The 22,422-nt window shown below is 52.6% G+C and overlaps 2 protein-coding genes across 10 annotated transcripts; one reads left to right on the top strand and one right to left on the bottom strand.

Moving 5' to 3' along the window:
- Positions 1 to 757: 757 nt before the first annotated feature.
- LOC1272143 (uncharacterized) lies at positions 758 to 10,826 on the bottom strand. 5 transcript variants are annotated; one of them, XM_061648490.1, is made up of 6 exons: positions 10,495 to 10,826; positions 9,458 to 9,765; positions 2,834 to 7,414; positions 2,572 to 2,750; positions 1,465 to 1,812; positions 758 to 1,382 (listed from the first exon to the last, which is right to left on the bottom strand). In XM_061648490.1, the coding sequence occupies exons 3-6, from the start codon at positions 7,385 to 7,387 to the stop codon at positions 1,250 to 1,252; spliced, it is 5,214 nt and encodes a 1,737-aa protein (XP_061504474.1). In that variant the 5' UTR covers positions 7,388 to 7,414; positions 9,458 to 9,765; positions 10,495 to 10,826; the 3' UTR covers positions 758 to 1,249. The 5 variants fall into 5 exon arrangements, with proteins under 5 accessions (XP_061504474.1, XP_061504480.1, XP_061504467.1 ...); XM_061648496.1 differs by having other exon boundaries at positions 9,458 to 9,784; positions 10,499 to 10,826; XM_061648483.1 differs by having other exon boundaries at positions 10,499 to 10,826.
- A 685-nt stretch (positions 10,827 to 11,511) lies between these two features.
- Positions 11,512 to 21,478, top strand: LOC3289620 (inositol polyphosphate-4-phosphatase type I A). 5 transcript variants are annotated; one of them, XM_061644298.1, is made up of 8 exons: positions 11,512 to 11,659; positions 12,319 to 12,594; positions 13,265 to 13,351; positions 13,894 to 14,058; positions 14,128 to 14,328; positions 15,091 to 15,734; positions 15,808 to 18,797; positions 19,474 to 21,478. In XM_061644298.1, exons 2-8 carry the CDS (start codon positions 12,477 to 12,479, stop codon positions 19,604 to 19,606), a joined length of 4,338 nt encoding a protein of 1,445 aa, XP_061500282.1. In that variant the 5' UTR covers positions 11,512 to 11,659; positions 12,319 to 12,476; the 3' UTR covers positions 19,607 to 21,478. The 5 variants fall into 5 exon arrangements, with proteins under 5 accessions (XP_061500282.1, XP_061500269.1, XP_061500296.1 ...); XM_061644285.1 differs by having other exon boundaries at positions 14,128 to 14,358; XM_061644290.1 differs by lacking the exon at positions 11,512 to 11,659 and adding an exon at positions 11,727 to 12,231 and having other exon boundaries at positions 14,128 to 14,358.
- The last annotated feature ends 944 nt before the right edge of the window (positions 21,479 to 22,422 follow it).

Below are 22,422 nucleotides of genomic sequence, written 5' to 3'. Positions count from 1 at the left end.
AGTCCAACCCTGTCACTGGCAAACGAAGAAAAATCTAATTCCACACAACCGGGCTACCCGGGTGCCCATCATTCATTGATGGATGTATGGATTTAAAATTTGGTTTCATATCATAAAATATATAAGGATTTCAATTAAACAAATTACAGATTTTAAAGAAAGAAAGAACATTAATGGAATTTCACGAACACAGATGCAATTTTCGTATATTTTGTGGTATTAGCCGAATGAAACCCTCCTAGCCGCGTTTGAGAGGAAGATGAAGATGGAAAGACAAAAGAGCAGCCGTTAGAACGACGAGCTATACGAGATGTACGGCGACCTCGCTGTCGTGCAGCGTTTCAATCTCGCCAGGCTCCGGTAAAGTTTTGTTAGGCCGTCCCCAAGGACAGAGGAGGCGTGGTAGGCCCAAATTGAGGTGGCAGGATGGCGTGGAAGCGTCCGCCGTTTAGGCCGGAATAACGGACTGGCAGACAAAGGCGCAAGACCGTGTGCGGTTTCGGACACTCCTAAGACAGGCCAAGACCGCAAAGCCGTTGTTGTACCGGACAAGTAAGTAATTAAGTAGTTTCTGGAAGCTCCATGCACATGATGTACAGTCGTTCTGATGATGATACAATGTATTGGGGTGTATCTTTTTAAATTATAGTTATTCAGGAGGATTAAAAATAACAATCAAGAACAGTTTCTTTGATTTTTTTTTCCGTTCGCCTTGCGTGCTGATTTTTTTGTGAAATGTAAAGGATGTGCACAAAACGCATCTTATTTTTTGCGAAACGATTTCATGTTCCGAATCGATTCCCGATTTTTTATTCACATACTATATTCGTTCAATCTTACACAACAGCATATGTCACAATAAAGTTTAGGTCCAGGAAGCACACACACACACACAAACGGGTAGCCACCCTCTGGGCCCGTAAGGTTTGGAATGAACGTTATTATATATGGCTCAATTCCGCATTCCTGCGATCACATGAAACACGCGAGTTGTTTCGTTCGTTGGCGTGTTAAACTACATACACTTAAACCCTTCCCCTACCCCTTTCGAAAACGCACGCTATAAAAAATCTAATATTTCTCTAAAACACAACATATTACTTTAAAATAAAAACGTTAACGAATGCTATTTGCTCTAGCAGCTTTTCTGCTTCGCTTGGTTGGTGGAATTGGTAGGTTTTATGGCATCAACAAAACCACTGCCATTACTGCTTAGTTGCTTAAGGAATTTTCTCGATCATGGGCGGGGTTAGAAAAACAGATCCCCGCTCGGCAGAATGTCGTCCTTATACTGACTGTAAAGAATGCTGGAGTACCACAGTATTTGGCTGGCGAAATCGAACCCGCCAAACACGTGCCCGATGAAGGGTGAATCACGCGTTCTGTAAGAAAAGAATAATGTTTGCCATTAATTTCCATTAATAGATCACAAAGCACAGAAAACGCCCCTTTCCGCTGACGTACCTCTTCTTGAAACCATGGTCCACCAGCGTGATGGCCCATCGGAGGCTGGAGCAGTCACGCTTCGGTTCGCACCCGATGTACGCGGTCATCTGGGCGAGATCGATCTTCAGCACCTCCTCGAAGCCCTTGTCCTTCTTTTCCATCTTTTTCAGCACGACCAGCCCGCGCCCGATCAGCTGCAGCTGGTAGTTGCGCAGCGACTTGGTCTTGCGCTCGGCAAACTTCAGCTCCATCGTGGGCGTCAGGACCGGCGCCTTCTGGATGGTTCGGTACACATCGTTCAGCGTGGTCGTTGGCTTCAGCGTCAGGTAGTTGTTTTTGCGATCCGACTCGTCCCAGTACGTCCAGCTGGAATGGGAATGGAACGGGAATTTGGTGAGCAAAATGTGTACGATCACTTGTTACTGCTTGTCGCAAAAACATAGTTTTAGTACGAGAAACAAATCGATTTGTGTTATATTTGTTTTGTTAAAGAAATGTTCTGGAATGCTTTTAAAACCTCAAAAAATATGACAAAAATGCAATAAAGTTTTTCGTCCTTTCCTTACTGCTCAAAACACTCAAAACTAAGCTGTTGTCGCATTTCCCATAGAAAGAAATGTTACCATTGCGTGGATGTAAGCTTAGCAAAAGGTTACCAAATAACGGTTGGAAGGTAACGCACCAAATTCGATGCTCAAAAAGATTGTCTATCCAGTGGTCTGGTCTAGCTTGAGAATTTTTGATCTTTTTTGATTTTTTTTTATTTTTTGAGAATTTTTCGGAGCCGATTTCGTTCCCGATTTCGGAGCCGACATCGATTCCGGAGCCAACTCCGAAATCCAATTACGATTCCAGAACCGATTCCGAAGCCGATTCCGATTCCTGGGCCGATTCCGATTCCTGAGCCGATTCCAATTCCTGAGCCGATTCCGATTCCTGAGTCGATTCTAATTCCTGAGCCGATTCCAGAACCAATTCAGTTTCCGAAAACAGATTCCGGACCTGCTATCCTCATTCGATTTTAGAAAACTTTGGAGCTAGCCGGTATTGATTCCGACAAAAGCTTCATTTTTCCCATCACTACAACGAACTACACACACACACACACACACACACAAAACATACCGAACCACAATCTCCAGAACCTTCTCGCTGTAGTGAATCGGCCGGATCAGCGCATCGTTTGCGATGACCTCGTACAGTGTCAGCTTGTACCAGGGATGTTTGGTTTTGGCTGCCAGCTCCTTGCAGATGTCTGCCGCCGTTTTGGTCGGCGTTACGTCCACGTTTACTTGTGCTTTATCCTAGCGGTAGAGAAAAACGAAGCGTTTAACAGACGATGCAATCGAGAGGGACCCCGATCCATGTTTCAACCGCACACACTCACCTCCCGGCCGACGCTATTCCTTCCGACCACGCGCAACGACTCGTCCTCCGGCGGGCTGTCACAGTCGATCGTGATCCACACCTTCAGGTCGCCGGAATGCTTCACCGCGTCGGACAGGTTCTCGGCCGCCGCGTGGTACTTCTTCAGCACCGACAGCATCAGCTGCTCCTTGTACAGCTCGTCGGCGTCCACCGGGAACAGGCTGCTGTACAGCCGGATCAGATCGGCCACCACGTCCGCGTCCTGCTGATGGTAGCCGCCCCGGCCCTCCTGCACCGTGTTCTGGCTCGCGTTCGCCAGCAGCACCGAGCCCCAGATCATCGCCAGGTTCGGCACGCCCATCCGGTTGTGCGCCTCCAGCGACGCAATGAACGCCAGATGCCCGAGCAGCTTCTTCAGCGTGCAGTACTCGAGCCGCGGCAACCGTTCCAGCAGCTGCCGGTACGACTCAATCTTCAGCTGCTGCCCATCGGCCGACCCGCTCAGCGACCCGATCGCCACGAACGAGGCGGCATAGCTGCCGAAGAACGACCCCGGCAGCTCGCGGACGAACTTCTTCAGCGCGCCCGCCACATCGTACTCGTTGTAGTCGTTGCGCGTCAGCTGCACGCTGAACGCGTCCTCGTTGAACAGCTGCAGGATGCGCACCACCGCCGACTGCGAGCCCGACTTCCGGTAGATGCCCTCCGACATCGAGCCGTGCGCGTAGATAAAGTTGATGCACTTGTCGATCAGCACCGGCACGTCGCCCCGCGTCAGCTGCTGGCTGTGCAGCGTCGGCCCGTTCTTGTGCGCCACCTGCCGGATCACCTTCAGCCAGATGTGCGTTTCGCGCGGCGACCCCATCACGAAGTACAGCGTCGTGTACGGCGGACAGTCGATGAACAGGCTGGGCCCGCCCTCCACGTACAGGTTGCCGATCGTCGCCGGCTCGTTCTCCACCACCCCGATGCAGCGCGCCTTGCGCAGGTCCAGCTCCTCCAGCCGGTGCTCGTTGAAGCTGTACAGATAGAGCCGCCGCTTCGCCAGCAGCAACCACGCGCCGGCCCACCCAGCCGACACGGACTTCTTCACGTAGCACCAGCCGGCGCGCAAAAACTCCCGCAGCAGCTCGCCCTCCCCGCCGAACACGTCCGTCACCGACTGCAGTATCTTCGCCATCCACAGGTTCCGATCCGACCGCTTGTGCGTGCCGAACATGTACGATTGGCGCGTCAGCTTCACATTACCGCTCGTGCCGCTCGTGATCAGCAGATCCGGATGCGTCGACATGGAGGCCGCGGCCAGGGCGGACGAGCCGGCACCGCCACCGGCCGACCCGGCCGAGCCGGCCCCCTTCGGCACGCCGAGCACCACCTCGAAGCAGTGCAGATCGAGCCGGCCCTCGCCCGCGAACTTGTGCTGCAGGATGCTCTGCACCGAGAGGATGTGCCGCAGATGGATCGCCTCCTTCGGCAGGGTTTGCTGCGGATCGAGGTACGTCTGGAAGATGCGCTCGCGCAGCACCACCGAGCGGGGCGCCAGCTCGTTCAGCACGTCCGCGATCTTGCCCGAGGGAAACTTGAGCACGTGGCCCTTGTGCGAGATCAGCCGCTCGGTTAGCTTCGGCTTCGGCACCATCTCGAGCGTGGTAAGGACGGTGGAGCCGGTGGCGGAGGAGGACGCCGAGTCGCCCTTGCTGAAGCTTGGCTTGCGCTTGAGCGCGTTCAGCAGCTTCGTGGCGACGCTCGGTGACTTGGTTGCGGTGGTGGTGGTGGTGGTGGGTGTTGCGGCAAGTCCACGCTCGAACAGTGGGTCCGTACCGCCGATCGCTTCAAAGTAGGTGGGCAGATAGGACGCTCGCGCATCGTCGATCAGTGCGTCTCCCTCCTCGGCCGGCGCCACCGTACCGGTGCTGGCGGCAGACGACGAACCCGCCATGAAGGGAGTTTTGGTCACTTTCTGCACCGCATCCCGCCCGGCACTGCCGCCTTGCGGGTGATGCTCGTTCACCGGGTCCACGGTCGCCCGCTTCTTGAAATGGTTCGTGTTAATCGCTATCTCCTCCTTGCCGGCCGGTCCCTCCCTCTCCACGTACCAGCTCGTTTGTGGTCCGCGGGAGTAGCTCAAATCGACCTGCTCGTCCCCATTACCACCGATCGGCGGTTCGTCCTCGGTTCGGGCCAGGTGCGGCTCGATCAGCCGCTCCTCCAGCTCCACCAGATTGTCCACGCTGCCGGTCGGCAGGTTCAGGTTTTGATGTATGATCTGGCTGACGGTTTGGTCGGCCGGCCTGGACGGACGGTTGGACTTTCGGCGCGCCGGTTTGGCTGGCACTGCCCGGTCTGGTGGCGGTGCTCCCGTCTCCGCCGACGATGCCGTGCCCGAGATGAACAGCGAGTCCGACCGTTGCGGCGGGCGCGGGCACCGTTCCGGGGGGCCGTCCCGCGACACACGCTTCGGCATCCGGCTGTACGATTCCTCGCCGAGCAGGTTCTCGATCAGGGCCAGGTTGCCGCCCGGTGGTGCCCCTTCCGAGCCGTCCTGCTCGATGATCGCTTCCAGTGCCGCCCCCACGCTCACCACCGCCGTCGTGCCGCTCGCCAGCGGATCGAACTCGTCGATAATGTCCGCTATCGACACCTCGTCGTAGTCGTGGCGGAGCTGCACGTCCAGCTCGCCGATCGGTACCGGCTGCAGCAGATCGTGCGGGGTTCGTCGCTTGGCCAGCTGTTCCGCAAGTGGCACCGCGGACGGCAGCTCGCTGTTCTCGTAGAACGGTTCCGGCGTGCTGATCTGCGACACACTCAACGCTTCCTCCTCCTCCTCCTCCTCGTCCACCAGTGCCTCGTACTCCTCGCCGTCAGCGTCGCGCCGATCGGTGGCAGGCGACGACGAGCAGGCGGCCGTCACGTCGTAAAAGTTCCACGAGTCGGAGCGCAAGTTTTGCTGCTGATGCTGCGCCTGCTCCTCGCCCACGGACAGACGGCGGGAAAAGATGCGTCGCAGGGCGCCGCCGCCACCGGTGCGTGCCGAGGTGGGGGACGACTTGGCCGACGCCGACGGTTTGTTGGTCGACGCTTTGTCGCGCACGCGCACACCGCCCGACCGGGACTCGCCTTGGTTCAGCTCGTGCACCGTGTTGTCCTCCTCCGAGCCGGCCCCGCCGTCCACTTCCTCGTGCTGCAGCGAGCCGCCACCAACACCGCCGCCCGACAGGCTGCTGCTCGAGCTGGAAATCGCTGGGCGCGGAATGATGTTCAGCTTGCCGTAAATGCCGTCGCTCGTCCCTCCACCGCTACTATCCGCCGCTGCTGCCGGCGGACCGACGTAGAAGATCGATTCGTACAGGTTCGATTCGCTCTTGTTCTTGCTGGTGCGCGCCAGCGGGCCCGGCGCGGGCGAATGATCGTTCGCGCACGGTGCTCGATCCCGCTTCGGCACCACGTGGCTGTACAGGCTCTGGCTTGCTGGCACGTTGCGCTGGAACCGACCGGTGGGCCGGCCGGGCTCACCTCCCTCCGACGAGGCGAGGCTGCTGCTGCTGCTCACGTGCACACTGCTGCCTCCGCGGGACGACGGAGCGGTGGACGTGGCCGGCGAACCGGGCGACCGGAACAGATTGGTCGGTTTGTTGCTCTTCTTCGGCGTGTCGTAAGTCGCCTGCTGGGCTTCCGCATTGTTCAGCGCCAGCGGACTGTCGAACCGTATCTTGCGCATCACGTCCGGCGAGGTGAGTGAGTGTGGCCGCGGCGCCGTCCCCTTCGCGCTCGTTTCGCCTTTGCTTTCTCGGGGCGAGTCGTCCTTTCCCTCTGCGGCGCGCTGCTCCGACTTGCCGCCGCCTCCCACCGATGCCTGGCTGGCGCTCTTGCCCAGCAGCTTGCCGGCCGCGCTCTGGCGCGCCTCCTGGCTCCAGCCCTCCAGCCGATGGGCCACCTTCTTCGTCTTGTGCGCGACCCGCTCGCCGATCGACTCGGTCAGCATGCGGGACGCGGTGCCGATCGTTTTGAACAGATCGCCCGGCGACAGCGTCTTGTACTTGCCGCCCTCCCCGCCCACCGTGGGGCCAGGATCCTCCTCGCCCTGCTTATTGGCAGCCGCCGCCGGTTCCCACAGCTCGTTGTGTATCTTCAGCTCGCTCAAGCTGCCCCGAAGGTTCGTCGTCTCACTCGCAGCAGGAGAAGCAGCAGGAGGAGCAGCAACAGTCGCCCGGTTGCTTCCCGCCCCGCCCTGCGCCGGACTCGGTGGGGCTGGCCGCACGATCACCACATTCTGATAACGTTCGTCCTGCCGGTGGTGGTGGTGGTGGTCGTCGTCAGCGCTCGGCGTGGCGGCGGCGGCGGCGCCGCCGCTCGGGCTCGGCTCTTCCTCCACCAGCACTATCTTGGTGCGCTGCCGAGGGGCCGGCACCGGTGTGTGATTCGTGGCTGGCGGTTGTGGCGACGCAGGAATCGGCTCTAGCGCAACGTTTACGTACTGCGTCGCTTCTTGCTGCGCATTCGATTCGACGTGCTGGCGCGGCCGCGGCTGCGGTACCGGCGTTTGCTGGGGTTTATCTCCGCTCAAGTTATTCATCGCTAATGCCAGCCAGCGCACGATGATCTACAACAGCAGGGAAAGAGAAACAAAAGCAATGAGTAAGAACGCTGCACACACTTCCATCCGCCACATTTCGCAGCGGCGCATGGGTCGGGGCACGATAAGCCGTAACGCTGTGGATGGGATGAGTCAGAGGAAATGAATGTGTAAAAAGGGCATAAAATGGAGCTGTTCATGTGTGTGTGCGTATGTATCTACGTGCTAGTGGAATATGACGCCTGCTGAGTCGATGCAAGGTTCTGCAAGGCTTTCAAACAAGCAGAGCAGAAAACTCTTCCAATGCGTAACGGTTTATTGTGGCAACTGCTTATCATGTATCAAGATTGGTGTGGGTATGTGTGTACAAGCTGCACATAACCTCTTTCGCTGGGAATGATACAGCAATCAAATCAGGGAAAGTAAGCAAAAGACAAAATGAGCATAAAACAAACAACGAACTGCCGTTTGGTTGCTTTTGTACAAACAATTAAACTGTATAAGAAGATTAACTAGGTCTGAACTAGTGATGGGAAAAATGAAGTTTTCGTCGGAATTGATTCCGGCTAGCTCCGAAGTTTTCTGGGGTCGATTCCGGGTAGTAGGTCCGAATTAAGTTTCCGGAATTGATTCCAGAATCGGCTCCGGGAGTGGTTCCGGAATTGGAAATGGCTCCGGAATCGAAAATGACTCCGAAATCGGAATTGAGTTCGAGATCGGAGTAGGTTTAGTCACTTCAGAAGAATAGATCCTTTCTCATGGAGATTCCCAGACTGATGTCGATTCTGAACTTATTATTTCTATTGAAGAACTTGTCCTCATTCCGGAGCTAATTCCGATTCTAGAGTCAATTCTGATTCCGTTTACCAGAGCAAATTTCGATTTCCAGGGCGATTTCGATTCTGGAGCTCCAGAATCGGAACCGGAATCAAAATCGGCTCCGGAATCAGAATCGGCTTCTGAATCGAAATCGGCTCCAGAATCTGAACCGGTTTCGGATTCAGAATTGGTTCTGAAATCAGAATCGACTTCGAACTTTAAATTTTGCAAACAGTCATTATAATTAAATGTTTTGAATAACTTGATTCATTTTTTTTCTTATATTGAGAACAACCAAATTGAGAAAGGATAACGTTAGTTTGGAGCGATTGTCATGTGCTCATTTCAAATGGATGTTCACGGGAAATGCATTTTCTTTTCAACTACTTATATACTTCAGCCTAAAGAGTAACAGTGTAATTTCTTGGAAATCAATCACACGAAATGCCCATCACGTCATTCCAATTATCGCCCGCGTGTGTGGAATCCACCAGCAGTTTCGTTGAAGCCACCAAAATCAGCATTATTAAGTTATCGATGGAACGCATGTGCCCCCGGGACGGGGTAATGTAATATATCGACCCCTGGACTTGTGCTGCTGCCGCTTGGCCGGTTCGTTGGTCTTCGCTTATCTCGTGATAACGTCGAGGAATATATATCAGACAGGCCGGGAGAGTGTGAGGGTAAAAAAACTGTACCATCAGCCAAATGGTGAATGATGTGTTCGTTTTTATCGTTTTTTTTTGTGTGTCCCCCTAATGTTTGTACTGACACTTTACACCGCTTTTCTACAGGTGTGTGTTGTGGGGAGCGGTTTTTTAGCGAGCAAAGAAAAGCTCGTCGCCTTTCGTGCACTTCGGAGTAGTAATGGGTAAAGTTGACAAAAGTCAGGAGTCGACTCCGATCAGACTCCGATAATTTCGGCACCGACTGCGGAAGGTAGGTCCGCCAAGCATTATCCGGAGTCGTTCGGAATCGTCCGGAAACGCCCGGAGTCCTCCGGAGTCGTTTGGAGTCGTTCGGAATCGGTTGGAGTCTAGTCCACTAGGCGGAACTAGTGGTTCGGATTTTGACGGAGTCGGAATCGGACTAACAAAAGCCGAAGTGGGATCGGAATCGTCACTACTGCGGACTGTTTTGTAAACTCCCCACATTTACGCCTCTTGCTTCTTTTTAATCTGTAGGTTCGAGACTCACCGCATCGAAACAGATAATTACCACCGAAATCTTCTCCTGCATCGACTTACTTACCGACACAATAATTGCATCCAGAGGTGCGCTTCCAAGAAGCAAGGTGATGATGTTCGCTTAACCCAGCAAGGCCAGACCCCGTGCGCATAGTTTCCGCAGTCGCAGCAAGTTGCGTTGCCGCAGAAACCGGTTGGACCGCGCGTGCTGCTAGCTGTAACACGCCTTGCAAGTGCTGTCCAGTGCGGACAGAGTACACCCACACACACACACGCACTAGCCGTCTGTTAGCAGTACAGGGAATTTGCTCTTTTCACTTCAACTGAGACACGATTTACGACACTTTCAAACACACAAAGACACCAAAGTTGCTGGTGATGAGAACAATTACTGTTGGTTACAAAATTTACGTTTGATGTGGATGTGTTGATTGGTGGAGCAGGTTAGCGTGTCTGGAACCCGGATACAGCCCGCCAACACTGATTGAAGCGGGAGTTGTTTATGTTTTTCTTTAAGCACTTAGAGTGTGTTGGTTTTCGTAATTTGAGCACGTTTCTTTAGCATAAAAAAGCGCCGTAAGAAAAATGAACTGCCCTATGCACATGATTTATTTATTTCGCACTAACACCCAGTTACAAAAATAAATCGAATGAAGAAAGACCAACCAACCAACACCGATCTCGAGAGTGACGAGTAGGCTTATGAGTCATGTATGTTTCTACATAAAAAAAACACACAGACACACCGTCCCGCTCGCCCGCCTACTGCGCGTTCAATTTAACGCCCCTCCGCGATTGACACAATTGCTCACTCACACATGCCGTCCCTAGTTTGCATACCAATGCACTTCATCCAGTGTGGCCCCAAACACAACACAAGCAAGCACGCACTACGAGGAAGTAGATGATTTATAGCTCCTTTCATTGGGGCAAATACTGGCTGCGCCAACCATCGAGAGCACATGAATCACATGCACCCTCTCTTAGCGCGTTCTGTTGACACAGGCCCGCGCGCACAAACACAAACACAAACACAGCGAAATTTGTTTGAATTTGAAATCACCGAAATAATAATAGTAGGCAATCATAACACAATCCTACCCACCGACACCAACTTCCAGCACACGCAGGTGACAGCGCGTTGTCATGTAATCTTGCGCACTTGCGCCCGCTGTGGCGCACCTTACTGGATATTTACGCACGGCGAAAGCGGCCCGGCCAGACGCGCACGATTGGCACACGAAATTAAAAAAAAAAAAACACACACACACACGCCCCCGATCGCCGTGAAAGCTTCAACAATGCACCCGCGGCTGCGCACACAGGCACTGGTTGCTCCAGCAAAGAAAGAATGCGATTCCAAGGAATGGTTCGAATTTCACTGAATAGCATACGAGTGGATATGTGTGTGTGTGTGTTAGAGGAGAAGATAATGCAAAGTGTCGAAGAGGGTAGCACGAGCGAGCGGGTAAGTACAGGCGCCGCCATACTCCCTTACCAACATGTTGAATGTGGGATGGAAAAATTAACCTTCGTGTCAGCCCTCCGCTTACTCGAGTAAATGTTGCGTTTTTTTTTATAATTTCTAAATGCTGTTGATTGAGTTTTCGAATGAAGAGATGGATGTAAATTTTTGCCAACTTTATCCATACTAGTAATGGGTAAAGTTGGCAAAAATCCGGAGTCGTCTCCGATCCGACTTCCGATAATTTCGGAACCGACTCCGGAAGGTAGGTCCGCCCAGCATGGAGTCGTTCGGAATCGTCCGTTGTTGTCCGGAGTTGGAGTCGTCCGCTGTTGTCCGTAGTCGTCCTTTGTTGTTCGGAGTTGTCCGTTGTTGTTCGGAGTCGTTCGGAGTCGGATTCGTCCGGAGTCGGCCTTTGAAACAAAGGCCTGTCTATGAAGTGTACGCATAAAGTGAAAGAAAGAAAGTGAAAGAAATAGAAGAAGAAGAAGAAGTTATTTCAGTTTGAAATTGAAAAGCATACCCGCACGTATCCGGGCCGTGCCATTGAAGGTTTATTAAATTCCTACCGTATAAACACAACTGCAGCGAAACTGCTGCAAAATTCGGCCGACAGCTGTCACGGCCGCTTGCGGGCCGACGTGTAAACGCAGCCTCAGCGCACTTTGACAGCTGGTGGAAAAACATATACACATCCCATGTATATGTAGCCAGCAGTCGATACGGGTCGGACGGTACGGGCAACAAATTGCTGCGGCAGGAGAATCGCACTGACCCCCGCCCTGGTCCGCCGCACCCCTGGTAAGTGCCGGTAAATGGGTTACAGTGGGTGGGGTGGGGTTGCGGTAACCCCCGGATGCCCCCAACTGACACTATCCGCTATCTCTTCGTCGTCTCCGCCAGCGCTGAAGAGTGAACCGGGCCAGCTGGTCCGACGTACAGCCAGCTTCCCCTGCCACCCCGTCACACGATGACCACCTAGTGTGTTGGGCGATTGCTTCTATGCGTGTGCTAGGCGTTGCGTTAAAACGAGTGAGTGCGAGCGAGAGAGTGCGAAACAGAAAGTGTGGAGTTTGGTCAACGGGTGCGAGGGTGGGGGAAGCTGCAACACACGGATGGGCGAGTTCCGAGTTGATACTCCCGGGCTCCTTTGCAGCTGTTGAAGCATCTTTACGGCCGTAAGATAAGCTCCGCCCGACCCTTTGCGTAACGAGCCGCGTAAACAAACATTTCCAATTTCTGCCCTGGGACAGAGGGTTTGTGCTTTGCTCGTTTTCTCCCGTAAACGCCCTAAACATTTCTATGCAGGCCGCGCTCAGTGTGGTGCACATTTTTGTTGGGGGAGATCTGGCCATGCTCTGTGCGCAAAAAAAGTGCATTTTACAATTTTAGATCCAACACAGAGGGAGAGAGAGAAAACCAAAACACCCTAATGCGTTTGTTTCATTTTATCATTTTAGGCACAGCAACGCACACTACACCTGCCAATCGGGGCCCATCAAGCGTGCAATCGTCACACATTCCAAACGGCCTAATTTGCCTTCCCGTTTGCTGTTCTATTACGGTCATCTTTCAATTCCGTAAACGTAAAGGATAAACCACAGCCACCGCCACCAGGATGCGGTTCAACAAGCAGGAGCTGATCACACTGGCCACGCAGCCGAGCAACAAGTTTGAAAAGGAAGGGCCGCTGCACGTGACGGAAAAGCAGGAAGGTTTCTTCCGCAAAACAGAAGGCAAGTGATTTCCTACGCTTTCTGCGGGGCTGTAATTTAGAAATTCATTCCGTCCGAGGGAATTGTCGCCTGTGTTAATCCCCGTACACACCACCACATCCACGGTTAGAGGTTTCGTCGTGCTAATCTAGGGGGGTTTTGTCACTGTGCATCCACAACGGCGCCTGTTGCAGTGTTTGTTTTTTCGTTTCCATATTTCATTTCTTGTTGTTTTGTTCTTTTCAAATCAATCTTACCTTACCGAATGCTCACGACCCCTTACACATCTTTCGTGCGTGTTGCTTGGAGCTCCAATCTTGTCCATCTTCGTTGTCGTTGCTGATGTTCGTTCTATAGCTACCGTTTCTTTTAAAATAGTTTCATTTTTTCAATTTATCCTCCTTTTTCCCCCTCTGTTTTTATTTCAATCCATTCTTCCGATTCATCTCATTTCCGTAAACGCATCGCGAAACCGGCCCTTCAACCACTGTCGACGGATGGCTTCAATGTTGGTGCGCTCACTGGAAATCACTCCCTTAACTCGTGGGGATTTTGTTTGTTAAATTAATTTTGACACTTTTTATTTATAAACGTAAATTCTTTAACTGTTTCACTATAAAACCCACGTCACGTGAACGGGAATTATGAATGTGCGCGCGCGCGTGTGGGTGGTTTGTGTTTTGGCAACTAGATGAGTCCCAAACGGGCGCGAACGATCGGCTGGGGCGCGGCAAGCGCCAAAAGCCATTCAGTTGCATCGGTAGCGCATCGAGTCAAGGTTCGTTTTGTTTGTTTTGTTTTGTTTTTCTTTTCTGTTCTGTTCTGAAATGAAGCCAATCTCACCAGCACACCCATTAATGTTTCATCGCCTCTATCCTGCTCTGTCCCCGTTACTAAAAACAAACCTCCCTTGTCCCAAAACCCGTTCAGCTGTTGGGCCCCCCGCCAATCCCTTGCCCTGACTGACACTTATGTAGGTTGGTTATTCTTAGTGTGTGACAAACTAACACAAAAAAAGAAAAATTGTGGAAACACCTTTTTTCTCTGTATTTTGCAAATCGGTTGCTTCGCTTGGTATTTTTATTGTTAACAAACCCAATCAAATTCACACAGTAGTTAATTTGGAGCAAGAAAGATAGAGAGAGAGAGAGCGATAGATTATGAATGGGAAAACTGTTTACAAATAACATTTGGACAATATTTCTCCGGCCAAACGATTAATCACGGTTTGCAAATGGCGTTTTAATTCGTTTCCTTTTGTACTAAAACGCTAACCCGCCCTTGGCGTCAACTTTTGTCAACTCGGACGGACACGGACAGTAAGCCTCGAGCGATGGTGCAGGCTGCGGGGCAATCTGCTGTTTTACTTCAAAAACACCGACCCGTTCTCGGAGCCGCAGGGCTGCATCGTGCTGGAAAAGTACAAATGCATCACGCCGCCCAACCACGAGCAGCAGGAGTACGATGGTTACGTCTTCTATTTGGGTAAGGCTTTCTGCTGTTTGCGAAACAAAGGTGCGCAGTTGCAATTGTATCTGTTTGGTTCCTGTGTAGAGTTTAACGATGGGCTGCGGCAACGCCTTGCCGCCAACACGCAGCAGGAGCGGCTGGAATGGATGCAGGCGATCGGGCTGGCCGAGTACGACATCAAGCGGGCCCAGCTGAAGTATCTGCGCGAGCAGATCGACCGGAACCGGGGCACCATTCACGACGTCGACATCGATATGCTGCGGCTGCAGACGGGGAAAGAGATCGGTAAGCAATTGGTCCGTCACGATAGACAAGGTTAGATTTTTGTTCGTTCTCGTTTTTGTTTTTGTTTTTCGTGTGATGTTTTACTAACAAGTGCAAATGCATCAAATCATGTTTTTCGAGTACATTGTTATGTTTATATTAACGGCATGTGTAAGTCATAGTCATATGAAAATGTTATTTTTTATTTATAAAATGCAATGGATTAGTGATGGGAAAAATTAAGTTTTCGTCGGAATCGATTCCAGCTAGCTTCAAAGTTTTCTGGAATCGATTGTGGATAGTAGGTCCTGCTTCAGTTTCTGGAATCGATCAGAATCAAAATCGGTTTCGGAATCGGCTCCGAAATTGAAATTGGCCGCGTAATCAGAATCGGCTTTGAAATCGGAATCAGTTTCGGCATCTCCATTAGAATAGCCTTTTGGGTCCAATGATTTGGAGCCTCAAAGAATCCAAACTAAACTTGTAAACGATCCATTCTCATGGAGATTGACGGATTGAATTCGCGTCTAAAACTTCTTTTTTGATTTCAAGAAATGATTCTAATTTCGGAACTAATTCTAATTCTGGTATTGAAAGCAAAAGCGTACTCGAAATAGAATAGAGAGTGTTGAATGGACTAACCCTGAAGAAGGAACCGTTCAATCATTAGTTAGATGGTTTCAAATCATTTGCGGCGCATTACAATCATTCTGTGGTGGATTTGCAATCATAACAGCTCGTGCAGACATCCCTACTAATCACCCGACCTGTCGCCCGTTACAGATTTGAACGAAATCCCCATCTGCGAGTCGGTCATCTCGTGCGACAACTTGCTGTGCGACGGCAACGGCAAGCCGCCGAACCCGTCGGTCGTGGTGCAGGTCACGTCCAACAACCGGTCGTCCGGCTGGATCAAGTACGGTCGGACGGAGGTGATCGAGCGCAGCTCCAACCCCCAGTTCATCTGCACCATCGCGTTCCGCACGTGCGACGGGCTGCACAGCGAGTCGCTGATACGCTTCACGGCGTACGACGTGCGCGAGAAGGTGACGCAGACGGCCGTTCCGATCGGGTGGGCCGAGATATCGCTCGGCGTGATAGCGGACACGTCCCGGTTGCGGATACCGCTGCGCACCCAGGCTTGTGGCGAGAATGCGGGCTTTCTGACGATCGCGACCTGCACGCCGGACATGGAGCGGCGCAACAATCCCCGGTCGCCGCTAAAGTCGGGCCTGTTCGCTAGCACCGAGGCGCAGGAGCTCCTTCAGCAGCAGCTGCAGCAGCAGCAGTACCAACTCCAGCATGAACAATACCAGCAACAGCAACAGCTGGGCCATCGACGGTCCCAATCGCTACCGCCAAAGCTGGGCATCAAGCTGTTCATACCGCCACCGTCAAAGATTGGGCTGGTCTTTACGAACCCTAGCGTAAGTGGATGCTCTCATGGTGCGTCCCCGCCCATTACCTTGCTGACGTGGCGCTTCTTTTTGTTTTCCCCAGATCCACACCTACCGGCTGCATTCCGGGCTCGGCGGCGACATCAGCGTGCTGGAGGTAATGCTCGAAAGCTACCTGTGCTACATCATCCCGCAGCAGCTGCTGTCCGTGTGGATCGCGCGCGAGAAGGAGCTGCTGCAGGAGATCTCGGGCATGGGCGAGCTCGGGGGCGAATGGCGCCAGCGGCAGATGGAGCTGCTCGACAAGCACCTGAAGCTGCTGAAGGACTACTCGCAGGCGAAGCAGCACCTGCACCAGCAGCAGCAGCGCGGCCGCTCGTTCAAGCCGAGCTGCCGCAAAGGGGACGAGACGCTCGAGTTTGCGCCGGTCAACCTGCACCTGCAGCGCATGTGGGCCCACAACGACACGCTCAAGCGGGCCGGCATCCTGGACGTCGTGACGGTCGGTGCGTTCACGCGCCACTCGGGCAAAACGAAGACGGGCGGGCTGATCAAGCTGCTGCACCAGATCAAGGACTCGCCGTCGAAGAGCGAGGGCCAGCACAAGGTGGCGGCCGCGAACGATGCGGTGCAGGCGATCAAGCAGCTGCGCAAGGAGATCGTGGAGATCATGTCCCAGCTGCTCTACCTGGCCAAGTCGAAAAACCCGAAGGGCATGCTGCCGCTGTGCAACGAGATGATGACGAAGACGCGCGCACTGCTGAACATCTGGGAGCCTAGCCTGGTGGAGGAAGCGTTTGCGTTCATCGAGCGGCACCGCATCATCGACGATGCGACGGCGGGCGGTGGTGCTGAACCAGGAGACACCGGTGGTCGGGATGGTGGCGGTGGTGGTGGCTCGCTGACAACTAACAGCCTGACGGTGACGGCCATGTCGCCGTTCAAGAAAATTACGCAACAGCTCGGTGCGCTCGATCTAAAATCGCCCGAGCTGGAAGACTTCTCCACGCCGATGGGGCCGGCGCCCGACCTGTGGCCGCAGGTACGCACCTCCAAATCCGGCACGCTCGCCGTGCCGAGGGCCAAGCCGCCGGTGGTGCCATCCCCGCCGTCGCTCGACCTGAGCGACACCATCGCGACCATCCAGAGCAGCTTCAGTCAGCTGCAGCAGGACGGAGCGGAAGGGGAGCAGTCCGGCCACGGCAGCCAGGCGGCGGCGCCCTACACGCTGCCGAGCCCGTGCTATCTGCCCACCGAGCAACCGTCCACGTCTAAGGCGAACAAACTGTCCACCGGCGGCGGCGGTGCAGTCACGTTCAGCGAAACGCATTTCGACATCAACGGCGAGGTGACGCTCAGCCACGTGCCACCGACCGTGCCCGCGATGAAGCCGGCAGCCGGCAGCGAGCCGCCGCCGCAGCTCGCCAGCCTGCCAAACATGGGCTCCTCCACGCTGACGGCGAACCAGCTGCTCGAGAACAAGAACGAGCTGCTCTCGAACGTGTACGACGAGCAGGGCTACCTGATCGAGAACACGGCCATCGTGCTCGGCCACAACGGGGCCTTTCTCGACACGAAGGTGATGAGCTCGAGCCCGTCGGCCAACTACTACCGGCCGACGGAGGAACCGGAACCGCTCGACCTGACGCAGCTCAACATCGAGGCGAGCGTGATGTGTCTCGTGTCGAAGGTGAAGTTCCTGTGCGGCCGGTGCGGCAGCCCGGCGGTGCGTTTGCGCGCCCCCAAGGGCTCCACGCTCGGCACGCTGCAGCGCCCGACCAGCATCGAGACGCTGCAGACGTACGTGGTCACCAGTCAGCCGCTTTCGCTGCCGCAGGCCGCAGGAGCAGCCGAAAGTGTAAGTAAGCCGGCGGCGGGCAGGGAAGCGGACCCAGCACAGGAGGAGCAGACGCCACCGACGCCCGCAACCATTAGCGATGTGGCGCTGTGCGGCATCGAGATGAAAGCGACCGCACCACCGTCCCTCAGCACGAGCAAGGAGCTAAATCTGGCGCTCACGCAAGCGGTCGGCGAGGTGGCGCGCAAGGTGAAGAAGGGCAACAAGTTCACGGACGGGCTGGACCTGTCGGCGACCACCGACTGGGCGCTGGAGCTGCGGCCCTCGATGAAGAAGCTGCGGCAGGCGATGGACGGGCTGCTGAAGACGGCCCGCCTCATGCACTCGGTCCAGCGGCTGCAGCAGGACATGCGCAAAACGAGCGCCACGCTCGCGATCATGTACCGGCGGGACGTGTGCTTCTCCCAGGCGCTCACCTCCCTGGTCGCCGGGCTGATGGCGAAGCTGTGGGGCCAGAACGTGACGGAGAACTTCATCAGCGTGCTGGTGCACCTCGGCCCGCTCGCCTACTTCGAGGGGCTGCTGTCGCTGTACGGCAACGAGACGGACATGTGGGGCGACATGAGCGTGGCGGTGGAGGATCTCGCCACCGTCGGCTTTACGCTCGTGCGCAGCAACCTGCACCGGGACACGAAGGGTGCGATACCGGTGCCGCGGGTGGCCGGCTCCCGGCAGGCGCTGCGCGTCCTGCTGCCCGTCCCCGAGTCGGTCTTCTGCCATCTGCCGACGAAGGAGGCGGTCAGCTTCCGCGTCACGCCCGTTTTCTTCAACATCGGCATCAACGAGAAGGCGACGGTGGCGGAGACGCTCGGCTTTACGCGCGAGCAGCACCGCTCGAACTGGGACAACTACGACCGGCTGAAGCAGTACCACAGCCGCTACCGGAAGGTGCCGTTCAACTTCGTCAACCCGCACTGCTCGGCCAGCCAGGACACGCCGACGAAGGTGGGCGCGTACACCACGCCGCAGAAGGAGCTGCTCGTGCCGGAGCACACGGTGGTGAAGTTTCTGGCCGACCTGGAGGGCGAGCTGCGCGCGAACGGCTCGAAAAACTACGCCATCCTGCAGCTGGCGGAGGAGGTGACGCGGGCGGTGCAGGGGCTGCGCTTTACGTCGTGCAAGAGTGCGAAGGACCGCACGTCGATGGCGGTCACGCTCGAGCAGTGCCGCGTGCTGCAGCAGGAGTTCCATCTGTCCGCCGGGAATGCCCAGAACGTGCTCAACACGATGCGCAGGTAGGAAGGGGGTCCCAACCAGTGCTGCAAAATGTCACTATCAATGTCATAAACAAATCTGACTGAAACAAATGCCATGTCAGCGTCTAGTACTCAGCATTGATAATCAGGAGTGATACTCAAAATGATTGGTGTGATCAATGCATGCTTTGTGACATTTTTGAATTTGTGACATTGAAACCACAAGCCAAGTACATTACATTATTCGTGATAATCACCGACAGAACATTTCGTGACCAAGTGAGTGACCAAGAGTTGAGTGCTAAACAAAATGTCATCAAGCATGTGATTGGTCCACCGAATGTTTGAGTCTCACCTCTGATCATCTCAGTTGTGTACGTGAGCTGATTTGAGCTTCGCTTCAGTCATGAGTGTTGGTGACTGACACAGTGGCAATTGGCAGCACAGTTCACAGCCAGAAAAAGTCATGATTATGCTTGTGTCGGCATTAAGCTTAGCCTGTGAGCCAAAGTATAGACGGTTGACTCAAGCACTCGCACGTCGCATTCGGCATGTCATGACGCACTTTCATTGAGTATCAGCAACCAAACTACCGCGGATACGTTCATTGTTTTCGCTTGCTGAAAATCTCGTGACGCTCATGACATTTTCCGGCCCAACTGACGTACTAGCTGTGAGGTCCTTTTAATTGATTGTTTTCTTTCTTCTTTTTTAGTGAAGGCACCCGGTCCGACAATACGATGAAGAACGTGGGCACGCGCAAGTACGCGTTTAACATGCCGCAGGTGCTGTCGCTGCCGGCCGTCTATCGCCCGCCCGCCGGCACGTACGGCAAGGCGCAAACTTAGTGCCTGCCGGGCGCGCCACCGGCCAAGGGCGCGCCATCGTTTTAAAACCGCATTACACAAATGCTAGCTTCTAAACACGTCTAACGTCTACGTAATAGTTAAGATTGTTGTTTCGTTTGATCTTCTTTTTCGTTTAATTTAAACATTTTTTTTTAGTTATTTACATTTGTTGTAGATTCTATATTGTTTCGTTTTTCACCTTCCCACGCCAACCTTACTTCGTTGGGTCGGTCGGATAATCGTACTTTACACGCGTTAGACGTATAGTAGGCAAAAGTGAAATATCTGTTAATAAGGAGTTTTTTTTTTGTTTTAAATCTTATCACAAACAGTCTACTGAGGCCACGCAACAGCTAAGAAAGCTCATTAGGTTAAAAAGCGCACATTAACATTATTTGTGGCCATGCAGCATATAGTATACCCTTGGTTTTAACCCTTACATCAACGGGTTCAACGCTGTTAGAATGTGTCTGCGTTGCAAGTGTTGTTGCAGCAAATTGTTCGTCTAACTCGTCCTAATACTCACCTGTAACGAATTTAATATTCTACCCCTTCATTATTTAATCCGCCTGGGCTTAACGTTCTTTTCCTTCGTGCTCGTTCCGTTTACGCTCGTTCAAGAGCCTCTTACCTTGCTTCCGAACAAATGTATTTCATAATATTAACGTAATATTAAAGTAAATCGAAGCTTTAACGATATCGTTTTCCAGTTACAAGTTGTAGGGTAGCACCGAGCAGGAGGGGTAGGGAAAAGAAATCTTACTAATCGAATGATATAACTTACACCACTTTTTTGAATTGAATCTTTTATCCATAGCTGATAACACATAACAAAAATACACACAGTTCCCCCCCCCCCCTCATATTAGCCTATTCAACATTCATACACACACTCGAAGGTTTCTTCTGGTTCTTACCGTAGCAGGAGTGTGTAATATAGGGGGGTTAAGCATTAAGCATGGAGAGGGAATAAAAGATGAGTAAAATTTGGATATAGCATTTTTCATCGCAAATAACGCGTTACATTAGTGAGGAGGGGAGAAGTACTTAGCGAATTCATCATGAAACTCTAACCACACACCCAAATCATCTAGCATAGATAAATTCGTTCCAAATAGAATTCAACTAATCAAAAGAAAATCTACATAGTCATGCATAGTCCAACATATCTTGGAACATTTGTCGAACAGCAGGCCAAAAGACGGGGTCAAAGAAAACGCAAACGATAACGAATTAACTGTCAAACACGGAGGCAGATACTTAAACGCGTGTGGTTACATGGATAATGCAGGGTAAAGCAGCAATTGGACTTAAAACGGAACTGTCATTTACAAACGAAATACAGCAACACTGTTTATCGTACGTTTTGCATCGCATCGCAACATGCGAACTCTGTGAACATTGGTGTTCTAAAAATCAGTGCCAATCTAGTTTTGCCTAATCTAATCTAAAATTCTTACTTCCTACGGAAACACATGTTTAAAATTTCGCACGCGTGTGACATTTTTAGTCTGAAGGATTGCCCGTTCTCTGCCCAACGGGTGGGTGGCGCCTCGAATCGACGGGGTGTAGGGTTCACGATAGGTCAGCGTGTGCATAATAAATCCTCTTACATACAGACAAACCATTATCGTCTTCAGCATATTGTTAGGGTAGGACCAACATATTCCGACAAGCGCGTTAATCAAATCGTGTAAACCTACGTAAGCGTAACATTGAGTGAAATTTGAAATCGAAAAACCAAAAGCACTGCGTCCCGCCTCGGTGTGGGACCGATGCGAGATACAAAACCTGTTGCTAAGCCCGGCTGGAACTCGACGAGAGCGCGATCGAGAGCTGCTGGTAATAAAAGTGAAAAATACTAACCAAAAATAGGAAGCGTTGTGTTTAATATTTGGGTTGAAAGTTTTGATTTTTGATCGTAACTTCTTGGCTCTTGGGGCATCTACGGTTTAGTTGCGGCGTGGCCAGGACCTCTACTCTGTAATAGTTGGCTCATGCTTCGATCTTTGAATGCGGCATACACATCTCTCCACTCCTCCTTGTCCGTCGAGAACCATCGATGTCTTCTGCAATCGTCTGAGGTTATGGAGGCAGGATTTAGCTGAATCAATGCGTCTCATTATCTGATCTGTTGATCCGCCTTAACACCCAAGATGTTTCGTGACTCCTAATATGATAACGATATGATATTCGTGAATGAATGTGACAAAAAGAAGAAGAAGAAGAAGATTAGCATAAAAGAAACATTAATCTCGATTTTTTGTAGGCTCCAATAATTTTAGCTCCCTATCCGGCTTCCCATCTCATATCTTCTCGTGTGTCATGGCAGATAATCTTGTTGAATTCATCTCGAAAATCTCAGAATTGAGGTGGAATGTAATCGATAAGCATCTGTCCAAACACACGGGAAGGGATGAAGAAAATGATGATAAATAGAGTTTTCGTTTGGAATTGGAAGCAGACCAATAAGCTGGGTCGTAGGTGGACCTACAACTGGAACAGCGATAGGCCCCACAGGACACATAGCCGAAGATCACAAAAAAAAAGAAAAGAACAAACAAAATTTCTTTAGTATAGCAACATTGATAATGTTTATTTGTAAAAATAACACACTTTTCCCCACCGGCGCTACGGAATCGAGTACGGTATAACAAAATCAAACGTTTTCTCTTTAGCAAAGAAAATAAACCTACATCTACTACCTACCAACAGCAGTAACGCGAACGTTGCGCTTCCATTTCCCTCCCCACGAATATATCGACTAAATTCTGAAGCAAACGTTCGCGGCCACACTGTCCGATCGCGCTTACCCG

The sequence above is a fragment of the Anopheles gambiae genome, chromosome X (assembly GCF_943734735.2).
Source record: "Anopheles gambiae chromosome X, idAnoGambNW_F1_1, whole genome shotgun sequence".
Taxonomy (NCBI): Eukaryota; Metazoa; Arthropoda; class Insecta; order Diptera; family Culicidae; genus Anopheles; species Anopheles gambiae.
The sequence above is the reverse complement of the archived record's forward strand: the minus strand, read 5'-3'. Positions and strand labels throughout refer to the sequence as shown.

Excerpts from the sequence above, each read along its gene's own strand:
- LOC1272143 (XM_061648490.1), bottom strand. The coding sequence starts at position 7,387 with ATGAATAACTTGAGCGGAGATAAACCCCAGCAAACGCCGGTACCGCAG. Across the intron at positions 2,751-2,833 it reads GGAATAGCGTCGGCCGGGAG|GATAAAGCACAAGTAAACGT; the intron begins GTGAGTGTGTGC and ends CTCTACCGCTAG. Across the intron at positions 1,383-1,464 it reads GACCATGGTTTCAAGAAGAG|AACGCGTGATTCACCCTTCA; the intron begins GTACGTCAGCGG and ends CTTTTCTTACAG.
- LOC3289620 (XM_061644285.1), top strand. The coding sequence starts at position 12,477 with ATGCGGTTCAACAAGCAGGAGCTGATCACACTGGCCACGCAGCCGAGC. Across the intron at positions 12,595-13,264 it reads TTTCTTCCGCAAAACAGAAG|ATGAGTCCCAAACGGGCGCG; the intron begins GCAAGTGATTTC and ends TTTGGCAACTAG. Across the intron at positions 14,059-14,127 it reads TGGTTACGTCTTCTATTTGG|AGTTTAACGATGGGCTGCGG; the intron begins GTAAGGCTTTCT and ends GTTCCTGTGTAG.